At 38.2% G+C, this 19,357-nt stretch overlaps 1 protein-coding gene across 5 annotated transcripts; it reads right to left on the bottom strand.

Moving 5' to 3' along the window:
• Positions 1 to 1,072: 1,072 nt before the first annotated feature.
• Positions 1,073 to 17,608, bottom strand: stx3a (syntaxin 3A). Of its 5 annotated transcripts, XM_044364124.1 has the most exons (12): positions 17,192 to 17,608; positions 10,529 to 10,603; positions 10,329 to 10,428; positions 9,846 to 9,920; positions 9,627 to 9,697; positions 9,391 to 9,499; positions 9,213 to 9,286; positions 7,786 to 7,920; positions 6,882 to 6,992; positions 6,487 to 6,597; positions 1,833 to 1,925; positions 1,073 to 1,730 (listed from the first exon to the last, which is right to left on the bottom strand). In XM_044364124.1, exons 1-11 carry the CDS (start codon positions 17,219 to 17,221, stop codon positions 1,848 to 1,850), a joined length of 969 nt encoding a protein of 322 aa, XP_044220059.1. In that variant the 5' UTR covers positions 17,222 to 17,608; the 3' UTR covers positions 1,073 to 1,730; positions 1,833 to 1,847. The 5 variants fall into 5 exon arrangements, 4 of the variants coding, with proteins under 4 accessions (XP_044220059.1, XP_044220058.1, XP_044220056.1 ...); XM_044364123.1 differs by lacking the exon at positions 6,882 to 6,992; XM_044364121.1 differs by lacking the exons at positions 1,073 to 1,730; positions 1,833 to 1,925; positions 6,487 to 6,597 and adding exons at positions 2,320 to 4,570; positions 4,977 to 5,096 and having other exon boundaries at positions 17,192 to 17,605.
• Between the last annotated feature and the right edge of the window lie 1,749 nt (positions 17,609 to 19,357).

Below are 19,357 nucleotides of genomic sequence, written 5' to 3'. Positions count from 1 at the left end.
CTTGATCACGTTAAGTAAATTCAAGTACATTGTGCTGATAAAACCTTTCTTTCACACTTTAACTTTTAAGTACTTTTACTGTACAGTATTAATAGTTTTACTATTAATAGTTAACAGTTTTACTTCAGAAAAAAGGTTTTGAGTACTTCTTCTACCACTGCCAATTACCAACATTCACATTTAGAGAAAGGATAAAGCAAACAACACATCATTATTATTATTATTGTTATTATTATTATTATTACTGTTGTTGTTGTTGTTGTTGTTGCCTACTGTGATGTAATATATATCACACTATGGCTCTATGTTTTGTCTTACTATGTACACCTCTGCTTAAGTTTTGAATTTTAATTATAACTCATTATTGTAATGATGATGGTAATGCCAATTGTTAGCTGTTTTTTTACTTAATTATTTCACCTTCTTCCTCTTTGACAATATATTTAAGTATTAATCTTGTTACTTTTTATATCTATTACAATTATTATTATTTTTTCACTGCTATTACTAAAATAGTTATTATTATTTGTTCATAGGATGTTCATGTTCATATTATATTAGTGTAGTTATTATGTATGAATACATCTTATACATGAACATATCTTTCAAATATTTTATTTTTGTTATTATTTTCTGTCACTTTAGATTGATTGATCTGGAATAACATACAACTGCATTATTGGTAAATCATTTTTAGTAAATTTCCCTCCTATGAATCAATAAAGTTTTGTCCTTTCGTTTCACTGCCCAGCTGGAAACCCTGCTTATCTTCCAAACACGAAGCATGAAAACGAGCGCACCCTTATGTAGACTCCGCCCTCGTCGTGCTGATGGGCCGGGCCTGCCTCTGGATAGGAAGAAGATGGGGGATGAAATGAGGTCAGGGGAGCTCTCCATACACGGATGTTCATGTTGCACATCGCCATGCATTAGATGTGGCTTTCACACATGGGTAAAGAAAAGGGACGAATAACATTTTATGCTCAGAGAGTCACAAGTTGCGGTAATTGTAGGGTTGTAGGCATCCAGTGAGAAGCTGAACCACGTCCAAGAAACGAAGCACACACCAACACTTGGTACAACGCACAGAAATCATTTATTACATAACAAGCTTTACTGGGTTGACACACAGCCAGTGAGCTTCTGTTGCAGAAAAGACCATCATTACAAGCATTTCAGCAGCACAGACGCATACAGACAGATCACACACAACAAAATCACACAGTTTAATACATTTGTGACAACAAACAAGTCAGAAAATACTACTTAAATGGAGATTTTTATTACCAGAGCACAGCTGTTTGTAAGTGCATAAATGGACTTTTAAAGCCTAGACAGCACAAAAAAAAACATCTTCAACATCTTACTAAATGTTTAATAATTTCCTGATTCTTACAATTTCACTAAATATGATTGTTCCCTCAATGCACCACCAGGAGGCGGTATAGTGGTCCAAAAATGATTAAAAGTCCATGAGGAGCCACCTGGTTGTGAGCTGGCAGACTGAGAAGAATCTAGACATTTATTACACGTTATCAAACACTTCATACAGCAAGAAAATTAATTTAATTCAAATAATAAATAGAAGGGGAAGTGCACAGGACCAGATAAGGATCACCTTTTTTTTTTTTTTTTTTTACTTTACGAGTTTTAAAATAGATTCAAATAAGTCAGGGTGGAAATAGGTGGAGCACCTCAAGAATATCTTTTTCTTGGAGAAATCCTCTTTACTGGAAACACCACACAAAGACAAAATATATATATATATTATTTTAACATTTAAGGTGCAAGAACAAAATACATAATGTTGAACGCCGATCAAGGTGTTTTACCTTCTGTAAAAGCTTTTATGAGAAGAAGCTGTAGAGATAGGAGAACCCAACGATCCCAATGATGGCACAGCACAATGTAATCATCATCTTTTTCTGTGGATTTAATCAAGAGTAAAACAGAATGAGAGCAGTCTGAACACAATGCAGCCAAACACAAGATAATTGTTTACATTTATGGACACCGGTTTGAGGAAATGGTTGAGCAAAAGGAGAACCAAGGCTCGGAGAGGTTTGTGTGTGTGTGTGTGTGTGTGTGTGAAGAGGAAGAAAAGGTGAAAACATATAACTTACCTCCTCTTTGACAGTCTTGTAAACACAGTGGTTAAAATGCTGTATCAACAGTCTTCGTTAGTGCAAAGATCATCTGCTGACAACAGCTTTCATCCCATTAAAAAAAAAAAAAACTAACAAAGGTCAGCAGGTCAAACATGCTAAAAAAAAAAAAAAAAAAAAAAAAAACATTGCAAGAAAACACTACAACCAGAAATTAAAAAACATAAAATCTTTAATTTCCATTAAAATCATTTGCACGTCAATTTAAAAACAGTCTACAACAGTTTTAGTTTCCTCCTCTGTCTCTCTCTCATTACAGCCTGTGCTGATGGCTAAAGTGGTGTGAAGGAAAAGAAATTGAAAAGTGGCATCAGACTTGAACAGTTGTGGACAGAAGCCAAAAGAGCAGACTGCTAAGTCAAGAGGCCTCTCACTTTCAAGTGCTCCCTCCACAATCAGAATTAAAGGCACCGTTCAGGCTCCAGTCGAACAAAAACAAAGACTTCTTTCATTGATGGTGGCTCCATAAAGCACGGTGCATTTTTCAGTTAGGCCTTTGCTCTAGACACTACTCATATATATGATCAAAATCTAGATTATGAGGGTTCATGTAGGCTCTTCTCTTTATGATGACTAGTGGAAACAGTATCTCAGCTACTGTTCAAGGGTTATCGTCACCTGGTTTAATGACCTTATTAAAACCAGAGTGACTACCGGTACAGTGTGTTTCAGTGATTACACTGTCAGCTTGAGACATTCCCACTCCCAAAAAACACCTACAGTAATGAAATGATGGTGACCACTCAGAATTAAGCTTATTGGGTGCATCTAACTAAAACTAATGCAGCTGCCCTGCAATAAATCCAACCGCCATGAAGGTTATAATGTTCGTTTTATTCTAGAAAGGTGTTGATTCAACTTTATAGTCATTTTGGAGGCTGTAGAAGTGTATTGTGCTACACTAAAAGGTGTTTGTAATTACTTGTCTAGCCTTATTGATATAAATGGTTTAAACAAAGTATTAGAAACACCTTTCACCATAAATTAAATGAAATTTGAACAAAAACTACACATTATACCGTTCATTAAGGTAGGATTATTAGCAAGGGCTGCATTAGTTTTAGCTACATGTATCTAATAAACTGTAAACTGTGTTTATAGTAAAGAAAATATGGAACCTGAAATATGTACATAAGGAATTGCAGCCAGGTTAGAGCTACTGTAGGTCGGAGTGTGTACTGCATCCCATATGTGCAACTTTATTAGCAACATCTGATCAAAAAAATATAATAAATACAAAGTCTGTTCTGGCACCTGTGGAGAACACGTTCAGTCACTAGTGTTACTACCTGTGTCTCTTTATATCCTTTGGTATTGAAACATTGTTATTTTACAGTATTTTGACAGTACATAACATAAGCATTATCATGGCTAACATTGTAAGAAGATTTTTTTGGATCCGTCTTCCTGTTGTTGCAGTGTATCGACAAAGTCTTCAAGAAAAGTATGCATGTTTATCTCCCTATCCTGTCTTTTTTTGTGGCTTGTTTGATTATTTTAGCTCCACCTGTTCATGAAATGTGTTTCCATAAGCAGCATCTTTCACATTTAAAAATCACTCTCTACACAAAAGAATCATAGCTGAACACGCAGCTCCTCTTTTCAGCTAAAGAACCGAGCCATAATCATGCTTAGATATTGACAACACACAAAATAACAGCTCTATTATTTACATGATCATCTGAGCTTAATCCAAGGAAGAAGACATAATCTAAATGTCAAAGTGCTGGAGCTCCCCAAAAACCGACAAAATCCCAGTACAGTGAACATAGCTAGCTTTTCACAAAATGTGTCAAGGCTCATAAAGGCAAGAAGTAAAGATAAGGGAGGTGATGTGCTTATAGTGAGGGTTGGGCGTTAAAACAAATTTCAGATGACAAACACAGGTTGTTTCTTTGGCACTGAATGTTTAACAATTAAATGTTGAGTGACATTTATGATATTTTTTCAATTCCCTTTTCCCTTCCTCAAGAGATACAATAGGTATTGTACCTCACATCAGCCTCAGTCTCATTTCCTCATTTGCAGCAGAGCATCCTCAAACTGTCCAAAGCCGCCTGATGGAGTCAAACAGCTCCAGGCAGACCAGGAAGGATGGTTTGGATTGGTATACACGGGTCAGAAATGATTTTATAAAGAGTCCCCTGGAGCCTCTTTTTTCACACCGTTTATCTACTAGCTTAACGATGAGATGTACATCTGTGGGTGAGATGTTATTACATCCATACGGAGTGATCATTATCAGTCTTTTCTTTGGTTTGCAGGTAGATGGAGGGAGGGACGGAGTACAGATGAATAAACATAATGCTCGTAAGACTGAGGTCCTGCTATAGTGTCTGGGTGAGGATGATGGTGAGGATGATGAGAACAGCCACAGCACAGACTGCACCAATAATGATCATCTTCTACAGAGAGGGAGATAGAGAGAGACAAAGGGAGAGCAGTGTTAATGACAGGGGAGGTGAGCATTGAAATGAGCCCACAGACCAAACACCACCTCCAACTGTGAAACTAGCGCACCACTAGCACTGCTTTGTTTGCTCAGCAGTTAACCAGAGGCAAGTGTTGCAGGAGAGGAGAAAAAACACACACCCAGGAACTTCAAATACACACAAACACACCTCATATAAGCCCTCTGCGGGGAGAGAATACACACACACACACACACACACACACACACACACACACACACACACACACACACACACACAGAGCCTTAACAGAAGAGCGTGCAAACCCTTTTCCAACAGCAAGCCTCATACTCACACCCATTGTGGCAGCACAGAGGTTATTTGCTCCGGAGTTACTCACCCTTAGCTCTCCTCTTACTTAAATAGCTCATCAGCTTTGCTTCAATCCAACTGACAAACCGATTATGAGAGCTAGCAGTGCCAGCAAGATCACCACAACCACCACTATTATCACCACTTTCTGTTGGGAACAACCAAACAGCGCCATCAGGACCATTCTCAGTGGGGAAACAACAATAAGTGTATCTTCTATGTCTGTTTTAATTTATGTTTATGTGCAATGATTATGGTATGTTCTACTGTGTGTTATAAACTATGTGTACTAGTTTTATATGAAGGGAACAGACATATCAAATAACAAGAATTCTCTTTGTAGCTTCGTAACCACATAAACTTAATCTTGCATCAATGTTGCTTCAGTCAGATAAACTAGTTTCCTCTTGGCACAACAGTGTTTACGATGATGTTTACTTTATGTAAAAATGTCAATACAGGCTTTATTTTCACACACATGCTGTACTAGCCTGAAATAAATAAGCAATATCTTCAAACACAGCTAAAACCAAAGAATAATGCAGCAGACATATGCCAACTGTAAACAAAGACAAAGTTGAGGTTAAAACTGAACAGCACAGACAGAGAGAGAGAGAGAGGAAAGAGTAGAGTGTTGCAGCTGTGAGTGTGTGTGTGTTTGTGTAAGCAGGTGGAATGGGGTGGTCTATGTTCTGGTTCTTGGTGTTGGGGGGGGGGTGTCACAGTGGTTTTTCTAAGCACAGGGATCCACAGGTCACAGGGTGGAGGTTCAGGAACAGAGGAGGCAGAAGGCTCGAGGGTCACAACAGGTAAGGATCAAGTGAAGATCAGGGTCTTGATGCTGGAGGAGGTCTTCATGTTGTCAGGCAGGTTTCCCAAAAGCATCTTTGTGTTTAAGAGGAATTCCAGTCGTTGACACTTTTCATGTGCTAACTTGGTGTTCAGACCAGAAACTGCAAAAATACTATCAAACCATTTAAATTTGAATGCCACTGATTCAGGGCATGGATATATTAAGAGAGCCGATACAGCGCTGCTACTTAGCCTTGCTGCCATTTTTTCCTAGTGGTATTTCCTGAGGTATTGCAGCAAAAAAAAAAAAAAAAAAAAGAAAAACTGCAGCCCAAAAAGCATTTTCCTCATAAACCATTATAAAAGAGACGTCTGTAAAACTGTTGACAGGATACCTCAAACTGAAAATAATGTCAATTATTACTCTTTGTATTATGAATTTTTAATCCATGAAGGTTTTATATTTGTAAAACCTTCCTAGAGCCTTGAAAAGCAATTTAAAAATTCACGTTATCCTAAAGTAAAGTCTATGGGCTGAGCAGGAACTCACAGGGAAACACTACTGCGCACATTCAGTGGGATGTACAACGCAGAAGCTGTTTTCATTCAACTGAATAGGCGCCATCTTTCAGTCCAGTATCCACTTCATGTAATATATCCATAATTCAGGTTCATCGCAGCTCTACTGTAAACTATTTTCATGCTTTTGGGAAACCGCACTGCTATTCTTGACTGTAGTCACTCACACGTCGAGCCTCTTGCTGAAACTTGGCAGCTTTCTTAGTGTCTGCTACGGCCCGCTCCACAAAGCCCACCGATTGGTCCATGTTGCTCTCAATCCTGTCAATCATTCCGCCCTAATGTGGTGCGCGGTGTCAGAGGTGACGGAAAGCAACAAAAGTAAACATATAAAACAAGAGGGAGAGACAGAAAGACGAAGCACACAGAATGTAACAGCTGTGCATGATTGTAAGTGTGTGTATAGGGCAAGGGAGTGTGATCTGTAGGCACACTGCGTGGTTTCAATGTGTCAAACTGTGAAAAAAGTCTTATTGTATCTAGAAAATAAGAAATAAGCAGGAAAAAAAAACAGGAAGAGGTCACATGCAAACTGATGTGGCAAGTGGCTAAAGTACATTACCTTGCGTGCTTTGGTCTGGTACCTTACAGCTTTTTTGGTCTGTTCCTTAGCAGCTATTATGTGGTCCACTGATTTGGATACATTCTGCTCTATGTTGTCTATTATGTCACCCTGAAAAACACACAACAAATCAGTAAGATACAGTGCAACACAGAACAAGCAATACAAAGTCATATTTGACAGATTTCATTCAAAAACAAAATATATTCTGATACAGAAATCCTATCTGAAGGTCTTAATCTTCAATGACTCCAAAAGAAGCTTTTCTTTCATGTGCCCTTAACTTTAATGACAGTAGCATTTATATTAATGCTGAACATTAAATCATTTTAGAACAAATCTCTTCAAAAAAAATACTGAAAATAGCATGAAAAGAGTTTCCTGGGAAATCACACAACACAAACAGCAGGAATGTGCCCTTACCTCAAACGAGGCTTTCCCTCAGAAAGCATGATGCAAGCAGCAAGAAATATGCGGTTATACTTGAGTGTGTGCACATACATACAGTGACTGACTGATCAACATGTGTTTGACTCTAGTGTGAAGTCTGCTGTGATGTCTACCCTGATGCTTTATTTACACATTGTACTCAATGCATTGATGTTGATCCAAAGATGGGTGATGAGATGGAGGTGGCAGAGGCAGAGGAGAGGAAGAGGAGATATGAAAAAGGCATGGAGCTGGAAAAAGAGGAAACACAAGACAGATGCAGATTGACAGTCAGAACACCACACAGGTAGCAAGTGAAGTAAACAGGAGAAAAGAGTTGAATACAGTCAGGGAAAGAGTTAAGGGGGAATGGAAAGTCAATTGATTAAGTGAATGAAAAGTTTTTAAAGTAGTTGAGGTTCCGTTAACTGATTGATGGATGAAATGATGAGCAGATGGATGTAGAGGAGCGTACCTGGCTCTCCACCAGCATGGCGATGTCTACAAACATATCGTGCAGCTCCTTGATGCTACTTTCCAGACGAACGATGTCTTTGTGTCGAGCTTCGATCTCACTCAGGGCTTGTTTGGAAATACCAGAGTCCACAATCTGCAGAAAGGAGAGGTTCACTGTTCAGTACAGACAGACATGTACGCACAAACGTCTTACCACATCTGAGTCTTGGTGTCTAAATGACAATTTGTCATCTGTCACTTGATCCTATCTAACATCTTGTCTTCTGATCCTTGTAGCTGAGATAAGTCATGGCCTGATTTAGTTTGCATCTTGGCAGAAAAGGCAGCTAGCTAACAAACAAATACAAACAGCAGAAACTGAAATTAAGTGCATCTCATTGCTATACAGAGAAACATAAAATCCCCCCATTGGAAAGTCACACTACTGCTTTAATAAGGAAATGACAGTTCCTTTTATAAAACCTGGCAACCAGTGTTGGCTCACTGACCAAGACCTGTTTTTATATAAGAGGGCGACTGTGCCAAGTAGCTTGCATGGTAGCTCGCTGCCATCAGTGAGTGAATGTGTGTGAGTGTGTGAATGAGAGGCAAATTGTAAAGTGCTTTGAATAAAAGTGATATATCTATGCAGTCTATTTATATATAATAACAATGGATCAGAGTTTAAAAAGTGTTGTTGGTTTAATATATTCAGAGTGTACCTTTAAATTAGTATTTAGATCCAGCATTATAATCGATAAAGCAAGACATACAACCTCATTGCAATATTTATCTAATCTGATAGGATGCATATATATTTTTATACTGTCATTGTTAAAAGTAGCTCTCTGCCAAACCTGTTTACAACCCAAGGAAAATATTATATATTAGTACAAATTTCCTTAACTGTTAAAGCTTATGTCAAGGTTTGGTCATGTCAGGACAAGACTGAAAGGCATTGGAGAAAATAAGTCGTTATCAAATCTAAGAATGTCAACTTGAGTCGTGTGTCCTTGTGAAAGAAATTCTTCAGGAGCTATTCTGGTAACAACCACCCTTCTCAGAAAAGTGTTAACAGAGAAGTTTTCTCACCAGCTTAAATGCAATGTGCAAATGTGGTTGTCTGATCAACTGAGACACGCTGGTGCTCATTTACCTCATTTATCATTCATGCAACTTTAAAACTTTTTAAGAATCTGCTCTGACTGTTAGATATTATGTCAGATTAAAGTTGGAAGACCCAAAAAGGCACAAGAAAGAAAACTGACTTTGAGTCCTACATACAAAAATCACCATTACAGCTAATCTTTAACCACATGATGTTTTGAGTTTTACTAGGTCTTGGTTTTCTCACTTTGAGCACATGGTGATCAGTGTCAAGTCAAAGGGCGATGTTAGGGTGCTGCAGACACACACACACACACACACAAACACACACAGACTTACCCCCGCAGTGAACACAGCAGCGTTGCCGCTCTCCAACATCTCCTCCAGTTCGTCATCTGTCGTTGCTTTTCCAGCTGGAGAGGAAAGAAAAGGGTTCATGTGTAAGTTCATGAAAAAAAAAAAAAAAAACGCAAGATGATGACATGAGTTTGTGGACTTGTATGTGAGCATCACTCACTAATCTCTAGCTGTCTCTGAATCCGTCCTTTACTCCTCTCCCTGAAGTCCACCTGGGCTTCATTATACTTTGTCATTACCTCCACAAACTTCCTGGACAGCACTGCATGCTGGGAGACAACAGGAACATTTTCAATGAGCAGAGGAGCAATGTGCTCACTCGTTTATTTAACGAATAATGAATAATCGCACATTTATTTTTGGTATGTCCAAGAGCTTCAGATGGACATCATTTACCTGTGATTTACGTATCCGCATGTCAGCTGACACCCTCTCCTGCTCTTCTGACTCCAGATTCCTCTCGATGGCTGAGCAGCAAAATAAATCATGATTCAACTTAAACATCACTGTGTCATTCAACAGTTACATTTCATGTTATACATCCCCATTATTCTGAACGGCATGGTGTGTGTGTGTGTGTGTGTGTGTGTGTGTGGTAGGGGGAGGTACACTCACTCTTGAGTTTGTTTCTCGCATTGTTGGCCATCTTCTTTATGTCATTGGTGATTGCCTCCAAGTCATCTTGTGTTTCTGGGAAGGAAGAGACATGTGGCAATAAACAGTGAGAAGTTAAGTTGTTCACAAATTCACAAGTTAAGTAACATTTTGATGCAAAGGATTGATGTACCAACAACTATCACTTCTTTTTTGTGAAATTTTCAAACCAGTGAACCTGCATTCATTGGCATATTTATAATCTTGCTTTAAGGAAACTTGACGTAACATATTGATTCATTGTCTTGTGAAAACTGTCAGATTTACTTCAATTAATAGAACAAAAAATGCAAGTGAATATAGCTGATGAAAGAGAGACATTATTGAGGAGGAAAACATTCTTAATATTGAAATAGTTGAATACATTTATAGAAGAGAGAACAAACATTATACAGGAAGATAAAAAGACGACAAGAAAAGTTGAATGGTGGAAAGATATCTCACTCTGATCTGATGTGGGAGCAGACAGGATGACCGAGTAAAGCTTTTTGACTTCAGCCACATTCTCATCAATTTTATCAATACTGTTCCTGATGTCCTCAATCTGAAACATACGCACACAAATGTAAGCAAATGACAAAACTTAAGAACGATGTACGCCACTGTAAATACAAGCAAAACAGTAAAATGATTACACCTCTCACCTGACAGAAGAACTCATCCATGAAGGCTGCGTTGTCCACAGCGATCTCCACATCGTCATCATCTTGATCACACGTCTAACAGAATAAAAGTAAAGACTGTATCAGACTCGTACTCGTGGTTCTCATGTTTCTCTTAAGCACAAAGTAAACACCTCTGTGTTCCTGTATAGCAGCTATTTATAATTTATCTGCTACTTCATTTTTCTCTTCTTAATTCCTGTTTATACATGTAATTTCATACAGCCATACGTTTCTTTTATATCTTGTAATGTCTTTTAACTCTTTACGTAAAGTATGTTGAACTACCTTGTTGGTGCTATACAAACAAACTTAACTTGCCTTTAGAGAATAGATAACAATTCAACAGTTGTAGCGTAAACCATTTACTGCTTTGTACCCAGAAAAATAAGCTGAATAAATACACTCAATGTTGTTAAAGAGACGTCCTGTTGAACAAACTAACCTGAGGCTAAAACATGACAGACAGTTTTGCGCTTGATGGTTTTTGTGTCTTTCGATGCTTCACTAAGTTGGCTAACAAAACCTCAGTTTCAGTATTGATACCAAAAGAATACTTTTTTTTATAACTTGAGGAATACAAACATGTTTCCCTACAATAGCTATTTGGGGATTTTGTATAATTCGACAAAATTATCAAAAGCATCAGCGTTTAATTATGTCTCAACAGAAAGCATCTGTACAGGAACTTTGCTTATAGATATTATAAAATTATAGAACATATTATAGAAAAATGATCATTTAAACCACAAAATATCTGATAAAAGTATAAGTAAACAAAACTAAGGATCTGATCAGACAACCCATAAACATTTCCGTTTGTAAATCACAAAAGTATTGAGATTTCGTACGCACCTTGGTCTAAATCTCAAAAACAAAACCACCCTTGAAATGATCAACTTTGTTATGACTGTCTCACAAATCTGAGTTTTTCATCAGCTAACATTTTTGAATATCAGTGTGGAAATGCTGCTAAACCGCATTTAAATCATGAACAACCACTGATTGCCATGTTAATGACATTGCCTCCTGGTTAGCAGCTGAACATGATACACCAGCCACAAATATTTCTCTGACCCTGATCAGCCTACACCCCATAAATTTTATCAGAAACTCCTTCTCTGCTGAGGTCATAAATATGTCACGAGGGACAGTCAGTAAACACGAGGTAGAACAGTGGATTGGCCACACTGCTGGTGAATATTTACAGGCTGAAGGACAAGGGACAGGCTCCAGGAACTCAACCTGCTTTCAATTGATTATAAGAAACCACAGCTAAAGTACAGTGTAAACAGACATCATGACGTTGTGCTGTGACGGTGTTAGGTGGAGACAGTGTTTGAATTACATCGTGGCTTATAACAAAAACCACAGAAACTATAGCATATTGCTGAAAGGCCCATATAGCTGACACAGAGCTTTTAATTAAAGTTCAAAGGTAGTTAAAAGTTGTGTTTATTTCCTGGTCAGATCAATGTTTTGGTGGTGATACATACAGGAGGAACACCTGTGTACTCTCATACAATCTAATACAACAGCTCTACCATAAATTCTACATTTATGAAGCTGATATATTTTCAGTTTTTGTTGACATTGTCAGAAAGGTGATAACTCTACTTTATGTTTATTACTGAGGTTGTAGTGGGTGGTGCTGGTGGTGTACTGGAGTGCATTATATTGAAAAGTGTTCCTAATATGTTGTCCAGCCCCTACGGGGAGGGGGGGGGGGGGACTTGTTAGAGGCATGGACAGCTTCAGGAGGGGAGGGAGTGAGAGAGACTTTATGAAGCTATCCACTTCTAATACCACATGTTACAAGGAGAAATAAATGTTGAACTCACTACATAGTGAAAAATTTGGGTCTGTTTTTAATTTTATTTATCACGTTGTGGAAAATTAGCTATGGGACGACATGTTTTCCAAATCCATTCTACTCGGAAAATCTTGTTTTTGCGGCTGACGTGTGATCAAACACTGACCAAACTGAGAATCGCTGATCTGAGGCCAAATCATCAGTAATCGACACAGTAATTACCCATAGACATGCAAAATAATACAGGATGAATCACATTAAAAACACCTGCACGTGTCCAGATTAGGCATATTACACACTCTGTTGACAAAAGATAAAGTCAGCCGCACTGACCATGAAGCAGAGTTGCACACATGTATTTAAAATTACAGATGACAGGACATTGCAGTAAAAGAAATGCTAATGTTTATTTATTTGAGACCACTGCAAACTCAAAATTTTGTTGCCTACAGGTGAGCTCCGGTCTCTTTAAGGGGAGTTAAGGCTTCCCTGTAATTTGAACACTGGTGAGAAGGGACATTAAACTCCCTTTGTTCCCTCCCTTTCAATTACTTGCAATTACTGCATTTTACAGACAAATGTGTTTACAGTAGGCGTCTGTGTCTCTGTTTTGCAATGAGTGACTGAGAGTCTGAAGTCTGCACACTTGACTTTTCCTGGAGAAAGTCAGGTGTCAAGGCAACAAACCTGTTGACTTCCCTGCACTCCGATATCAGCAGACTTCTCCAGGGTCTCTGTGAGTCACAGTACTCCTTTAACTCAGCCTTTATTTCTAAATGAGTATTTAAATATTACATTTCATTCAAGCTGCACTTCAATAGCTATTTAATAACTTTCAAATAGAGTTACTGTACACTGTTTCTTGGTTTCTAATTGGTATACACAAGGCACAACAATCTTTTGGACAAGGAACTTACTAGTTCTTTGTGTTCAACTGTTGAGTTGGTGGACAGTCTTTAACCTTCTACCCCTCATCTAAAATTTGAATTGCAAATGAGGCCTTGACTATTTGGTTCAGGCTGCTGTACTAACAACAGTTCCCCTGGACGCACACGCACACACACACTCTGCCACACTGCTTGCGTTTGGATTTCTCAGTAAATTATTCATTGAATACAGCACCCTCGCACACACATTATGCTCACTCACACAGCATTTCTGCAGTTGTGAGATAAGAGCGAGCGTTCACTTCCTTCCAGTGTCTCTCATTCAGCAGAATAAGGGGAAAGGCACATGAGCAACAAATGGTTTAACAGTCAAAGGCCACACACAAGAATTTGATGCAAGAAAACAGTTTGATACTGACAGAAATAGTCAGAGGGAGTGACTTTATCTAAAACTTTTACAAGATTGCTTGTTAAACCCACTTGCTCATCTTATGACTAAACATGGAGACGCCTCTCTGTGACAGAAGACATGAGCAGAGACTTGAGCCAAACACACATTCGCTACATTTTGGATCAAAATGTTACTCAAAACACATGAACCTCTTTTTGTCTCTGGTCTCTACATAGATATTAGGAGTTGCACAGTTTAACTATTTGTGATTGGTTGTAGTTTTTAGAAAGCAGTGAGTTATCAAATGTTTGTACTTTTAGACATAGATTTGCTTTATCTATTTTCTGCAATACTGTCTAATGACTGTGGGAAAATACCGCCCATCCTCCCATCACCATTTCTGAATAACAAATATATAAATTGTGAACAAACTAAATTAAGCAACTGTGCAAAAACGTGTCTGACACAAAGATACAGTGACGCAGCAAATTAGATTTTGGACCAAAATCTACAAAAAGCTATAATCTTGTGCTTAGATACACGAATATTGTGTAATCATCAAAAGAGTGAGTAACATTTGGACAACTGGACATCAAGATTAAAAAATGGCACGCACATCGATGTAGGAATGATGGGAATGTTAGCTTGAATTCAGGCTTTTTTTCTTTTATTCAAAACACTTAATTATGCTTGTTCTGCATACAAAGCACCGCATGTCATGTTGCATAATCCCCCCTCAACAAGGCAATGACTAGACAGAGGTTGTACAGTGAAGCAGACGGTGATCCTCGGCCTCAACTGACTGGCTTTCTTCACACACTGTTTCATTCACATACACACACGCAATAAGCCTAAAGTGACCTCCACGTCTTTATTATCATTTACGAAACCACGTACACACAATCTGGCAAGCTCTACTCCGATCATGGGCCTTGATTCATGTCCAGCTCTCTTATCTTTCCCGTGACTTCGTCATCTTAAAGAAACTGGGAGGTGATAAACAGTCAGACTTTGTCTCTGAGGACCATAAAACAGCACCGGACATAACACATTCAACTGAACACCAGCAGTCCTTAGAGGTTGAGACAAGAGGACAGTTGAGAAAGATGAGGGCGGAAAAAGACTAAACTGGGCTAAAACAGAGTCAAAATAATATTTAAAGTAGACTTTCCTTAAGCTGAAACAGTTAATCGATTGACAGAAAGTTAACTGGCAACTACTGTGGTGATTAATTAATCATTGGGATCATTTCCTGCTAAACATTCAATAGTTCCAGCTTGTCAATTGCGAAGATTTGCTACCTTTTAACTGTATTATGTGATAGTAAACTGAATATCTCTGACAAAACAAGCAAGTTGTGAGAGGCCTTTTTCTGACAAACGATTAATCAAGAATAACAATAATTGTTATTTACAGCCCTAGAATATTTAACAAATGAGCTACTAGCTATCACAGTGTCAGGATAGGGACATGTGATCAGATTTATGGCAGCATAGTGACAAAATCCAAATTACTCCATTGGCAGTTGTGTTAATAGAATGCTAAAATCTGACAAGGGATTTAAAATCCTCATGTGACGTAGAAGAAGCCTCGTTAGAGCCGTTACAATTCTGTCCATTCATTGTGTTAATGTTGAGCCATGTGGTGAAGTAAAGTAATACAGGTGGCCCAACTGGCCTGCAGTACATTGTGGGGAAACACTGAACACAGAGGTGAAAAAGATATGGCTTTGACTGAAAGAAACTTTGACAATACTACGAGGGAAATGGAAGAGAAAGCAGAAAATAGAGAACTCCTGTTACATTAATGGCCTCATTCAGTCTGGCTCATAGTAATAGAAAATGGCAAGCATAATTATCCACTTCTGCTGTTGATATTTATGTCTAAAATGCTCCGAGCAAGCCAGTGTATTCAAACAGCACATATAACCACAGCACCAGGTGAAGCTACTGTTCTGGATTTCCTGTTGCACCTCTTTCCCAAAATTCTCCAAGACTAAAAATATGTCTGGTGATCACATGAGCCCACATCCACATGAACATATGCCTGCTAACACACACACACACACACACACACGTACCAATATATAGGCTAGATTACAGCCAGCAAGTAAAACATTAGAGAGGAAACATGAGGAGGAAAATAAAGATGATGGGTTGAGTGTGGGTATGGAAGGAAGATAAAGAAAGAGGGAAGGAAAGACTGGAAAAAGCCGTTAGGATGGAGACACCCATTACAACAGACAGGTCTGACGGAATAATACTGATAACTTCCCGACAAACGAGAGGCCTACTTCACCTGGTATTTGTACTTCCTTTCCCTGAAAAGAAGCCAGCTGTGCGAGATACAGATGCCTGAGGGGGATACAGCAGTTCAGCTACTTTAAACACAGCAAATATTTGGCCAGTAGTTTGGGGTAGCTATGGCAACACATCCCGACTTGGGCTACGAGAAGATCAAGGCCTCACCCACATGGACAGCAAATGTATTTAGTGTTGAAAAGGGGAAAATATGAATCAAACTGAGGTTTATGTTGCTAATGATTACTCTGCTGCTGCTGCTGTCCACCATATGTACAAGATAATCTGACTGTTTTGGCTAAATAGAAAAGTACAATATAGAGGATTTGGGTTTTTGGACCCAGGTTCAATCTACCCCAAATGTCTCTATATCCATATTTGTTTCTAGCAGTACTGACAACTAGTGCTGCAACAGATTTTCATTATTGATTAGTCTGTTTTTGTTTGTTTTTTTTTAATTTTCGTGATTGTTGATTAATCACTTAGTCTGTAAAATTTTCTGAAAATACTTGATTTGACTTGTTTTTGACTGGAAAACAATCCAAAAGCCAAACATATCAAACTCACAGTGACAGAGAAAGGCAGAAATCCTCACATTTGAGAGGCTAAAACCACAGAATATTTGACATTTTTGCTTGATAAATTATGTCAGCGATTGATCCATTACCGAAACTGTTCCAGCTTGATTTTCAGATGATCGACTGTTTCATCATTAATGGACACTATTCATCAGCGACCATGAAAACAGAATGATTCATCTGTTGTCTGTACACTGGTCACTATTTGTATATACACAGGCCTACATCATATTATAGGAAGCAATAATAGATAGTCAGGGGAACAACTTAAATATACACCTTTTAAATGACTATTAAAATGACATCTTGGAATACAACTCAATTAATGACATTTATTACAACTCTGACACTTGATTGTCACACCATATAAGATGGCTGCATATATAGAAATTGAAAATGATGTCTGAATGACACTTTTACTCAACATCTCAATTTCAAATCAACCGCCAGTGTTACTACATCTATATTGAGTTATGTCATCACATAGGACAAGTGTTTCAAATGATTAGTATATTATGCGTCAAGTATTTCGATTAAAGGCTTCAGAAAATGTTTTTTGCTTGTCTTTACCTCTCATTTCTACAAACAGAAAGGTTTTTCAGAGGACCATCAAAGTGTACAGTGAGATATTACAGAAAAAAAATACACTTTTTCATATTTCCTGGACACTACTTACCGCTTTAAGTTGCTCCAATCGGTCCTTCATCTTTCAGGCGGTTAATTTAAGACTTCTAAACCAAACAAATAACCACAATATTGCGCGAAATTGCTTTCAAAGCTAGTCCCAATCTCTGAATTCCTCAGCCAGCTGGCAAGCTAGCTGTCCGACAGAAACCCACCGCCAGTTAGAAAGAAAATTAAACTCCCCAAAAGTCTTGGCAGAGGTGTGTCAGAGAAAACGACTTTTTTCTGAAAAGAGGAGTCTTGCCGTCGTTTTTCCATACAATATGGCTGCTGGGTTTAAAGCCAGTGTTTTTTCTTTGCTAAATCTCCTCGCTCCGGGGATTAAAACAACAGTTGTGTGGAGCCGTTTAATCTGCCTCTCCGCTGGCCAGTAATCATTCTAAAACGCACTTTTCTGACTCACGCATGCGCATACGAACCCCAGTCCACAAGGATGAGGCCACGCCCTAAGCCACCTGCACAGATGAAGCGTTCAGGTGTTGTAGGAATCCCAGGGACTTTCAGATGACAACTAACCAGTAGTGGAGAATAAATAAGTACATTTACTCAAGTGCTGCACTTATTTCCACTCCATTTCAGAGGTAAATATTGTACTTTCTACCCAACTCCATTTATTTGACAGCTTTAGTTACTTTTCAGATTAAGTTTTGACACAATGGATAATATAACAAGCTTTTAAAATACATTGTTAAAGATGAAACTAGTGGTTTCCAATCTTTTTGGCTTTTGACGTCTTACAAAAAGCAGTGTCTAGTTGGGTCACATTTCAGATGTCTATGAGTTGTTAACAGCTCCACCAAAATAGTGATTTTTCCCTCTAAACTTCTCACATGGTTTCATTTCAATAAATATTCAAATGATCCAATATTTCACCAAAAATCAATAATAGAGAAAAAGTCCAAAAACTGAAAACAGATTTGTGTATCAACTTTGTTTTTTCCTCTTCTTCTTCACTTAATCATCTCATGACCCCTCATATTTACGTGGTGACTCTTTGGAGGGGCCTGACCCCTAGATTGGGAACCACTGGACTAAACTAGCTAACTGTATATAAAGTAGTTCAAACTAGCTCCACCTCCAGCAGCTACAACAGTAACATGCTGCTTACACACTGATGCTTCAGTATTAATAATCTAATGATGTCATATTTAATAGTATATCACTCAGAGGGACCAAACCACTACTTTTACTGCAATATTTTCACTACATTTAGCTGCTAATACTTGTTTTCCCTTGATGTCTTTTCAACTGTCTTTATTTACAATAGACAAGAATCTTAAAAAAAACACTACAAACATTGTGTAAGTCATGGCTGACCATGACAAAGCACATTGAAGTCAGTTCATTACAGATCAAATTAAACCAAATTAATCTAAAATATTCTGGAATTTGAAAATGTTTTACTGGAGCTTTTGATTGAATCACATGATCTTCCTCAGCAGATGGATTGTCATGGAATTGTAACATCCATATTGACAAGATAATCTCACATGGTCTCCTCAGTAACTCTTCTGGAGCTTTCGATTGTATCATACAATCCTCTTTAGCGGAAAGATTGAGGCAGTTTGATGATGAAGGCAGGGTTTTTGGAGCCAGTCCGTTTAGATTTGTGGATGTGAAATTTACCCAGAATGATCAGCAACTGAAATATCTGCACATTAGTGCCCATTGTTTCCCCCTGATGTCTTCCTTATGTTGAGCCCGCAAGTGATAAAATGTGTGATGTAAAAGAAGCTGGCCCCTCTGTTTTTTTGCAGAACGACAAAACAAGAGCAAATGATCACATAAAGCTCATTATCAAAGGGATAAATACAGTTTGAGAGTATGAAAGTGTGGACCTGAGGGAGAGTGTGCTTAAAATGGTATGACACTACAGACCAGTTAGCAATGTCAGTAAGACTTTAGAAATTCAAAATGAAACTGTGCCCTGATGTTTGAGTTAATTTTTTGCCCATTGTACTTTTTTGACTGTTGTTTCCTTATTCGGCTCATTTAGTTTGTCTGTGGGCGAATGAATATACAGTATTTACTACACTTTAATGTATAGTCTAAAATATTCCACCTCGAGCTCCCAGTTCAAATGTACTATTATCTAAAAGCCAGAGTGTGCATTTTGGTTATTACGTTTACGCTTTGGTAGTGTAACCTGAATGCAGCA

Source organism: Thunnus albacares, chromosome 10 (assembly GCF_914725855.1).
Source record: "Thunnus albacares chromosome 10, fThuAlb1.1, whole genome shotgun sequence".
Lineage (NCBI taxonomy): Eukaryota > Metazoa > Chordata > Actinopteri > Scombriformes > Scombridae > Thunnus > Thunnus albacares.
The sequence above is the reverse complement of the archived record's forward strand: the minus strand, read 5'-3'. Positions and strand labels throughout refer to the sequence as shown.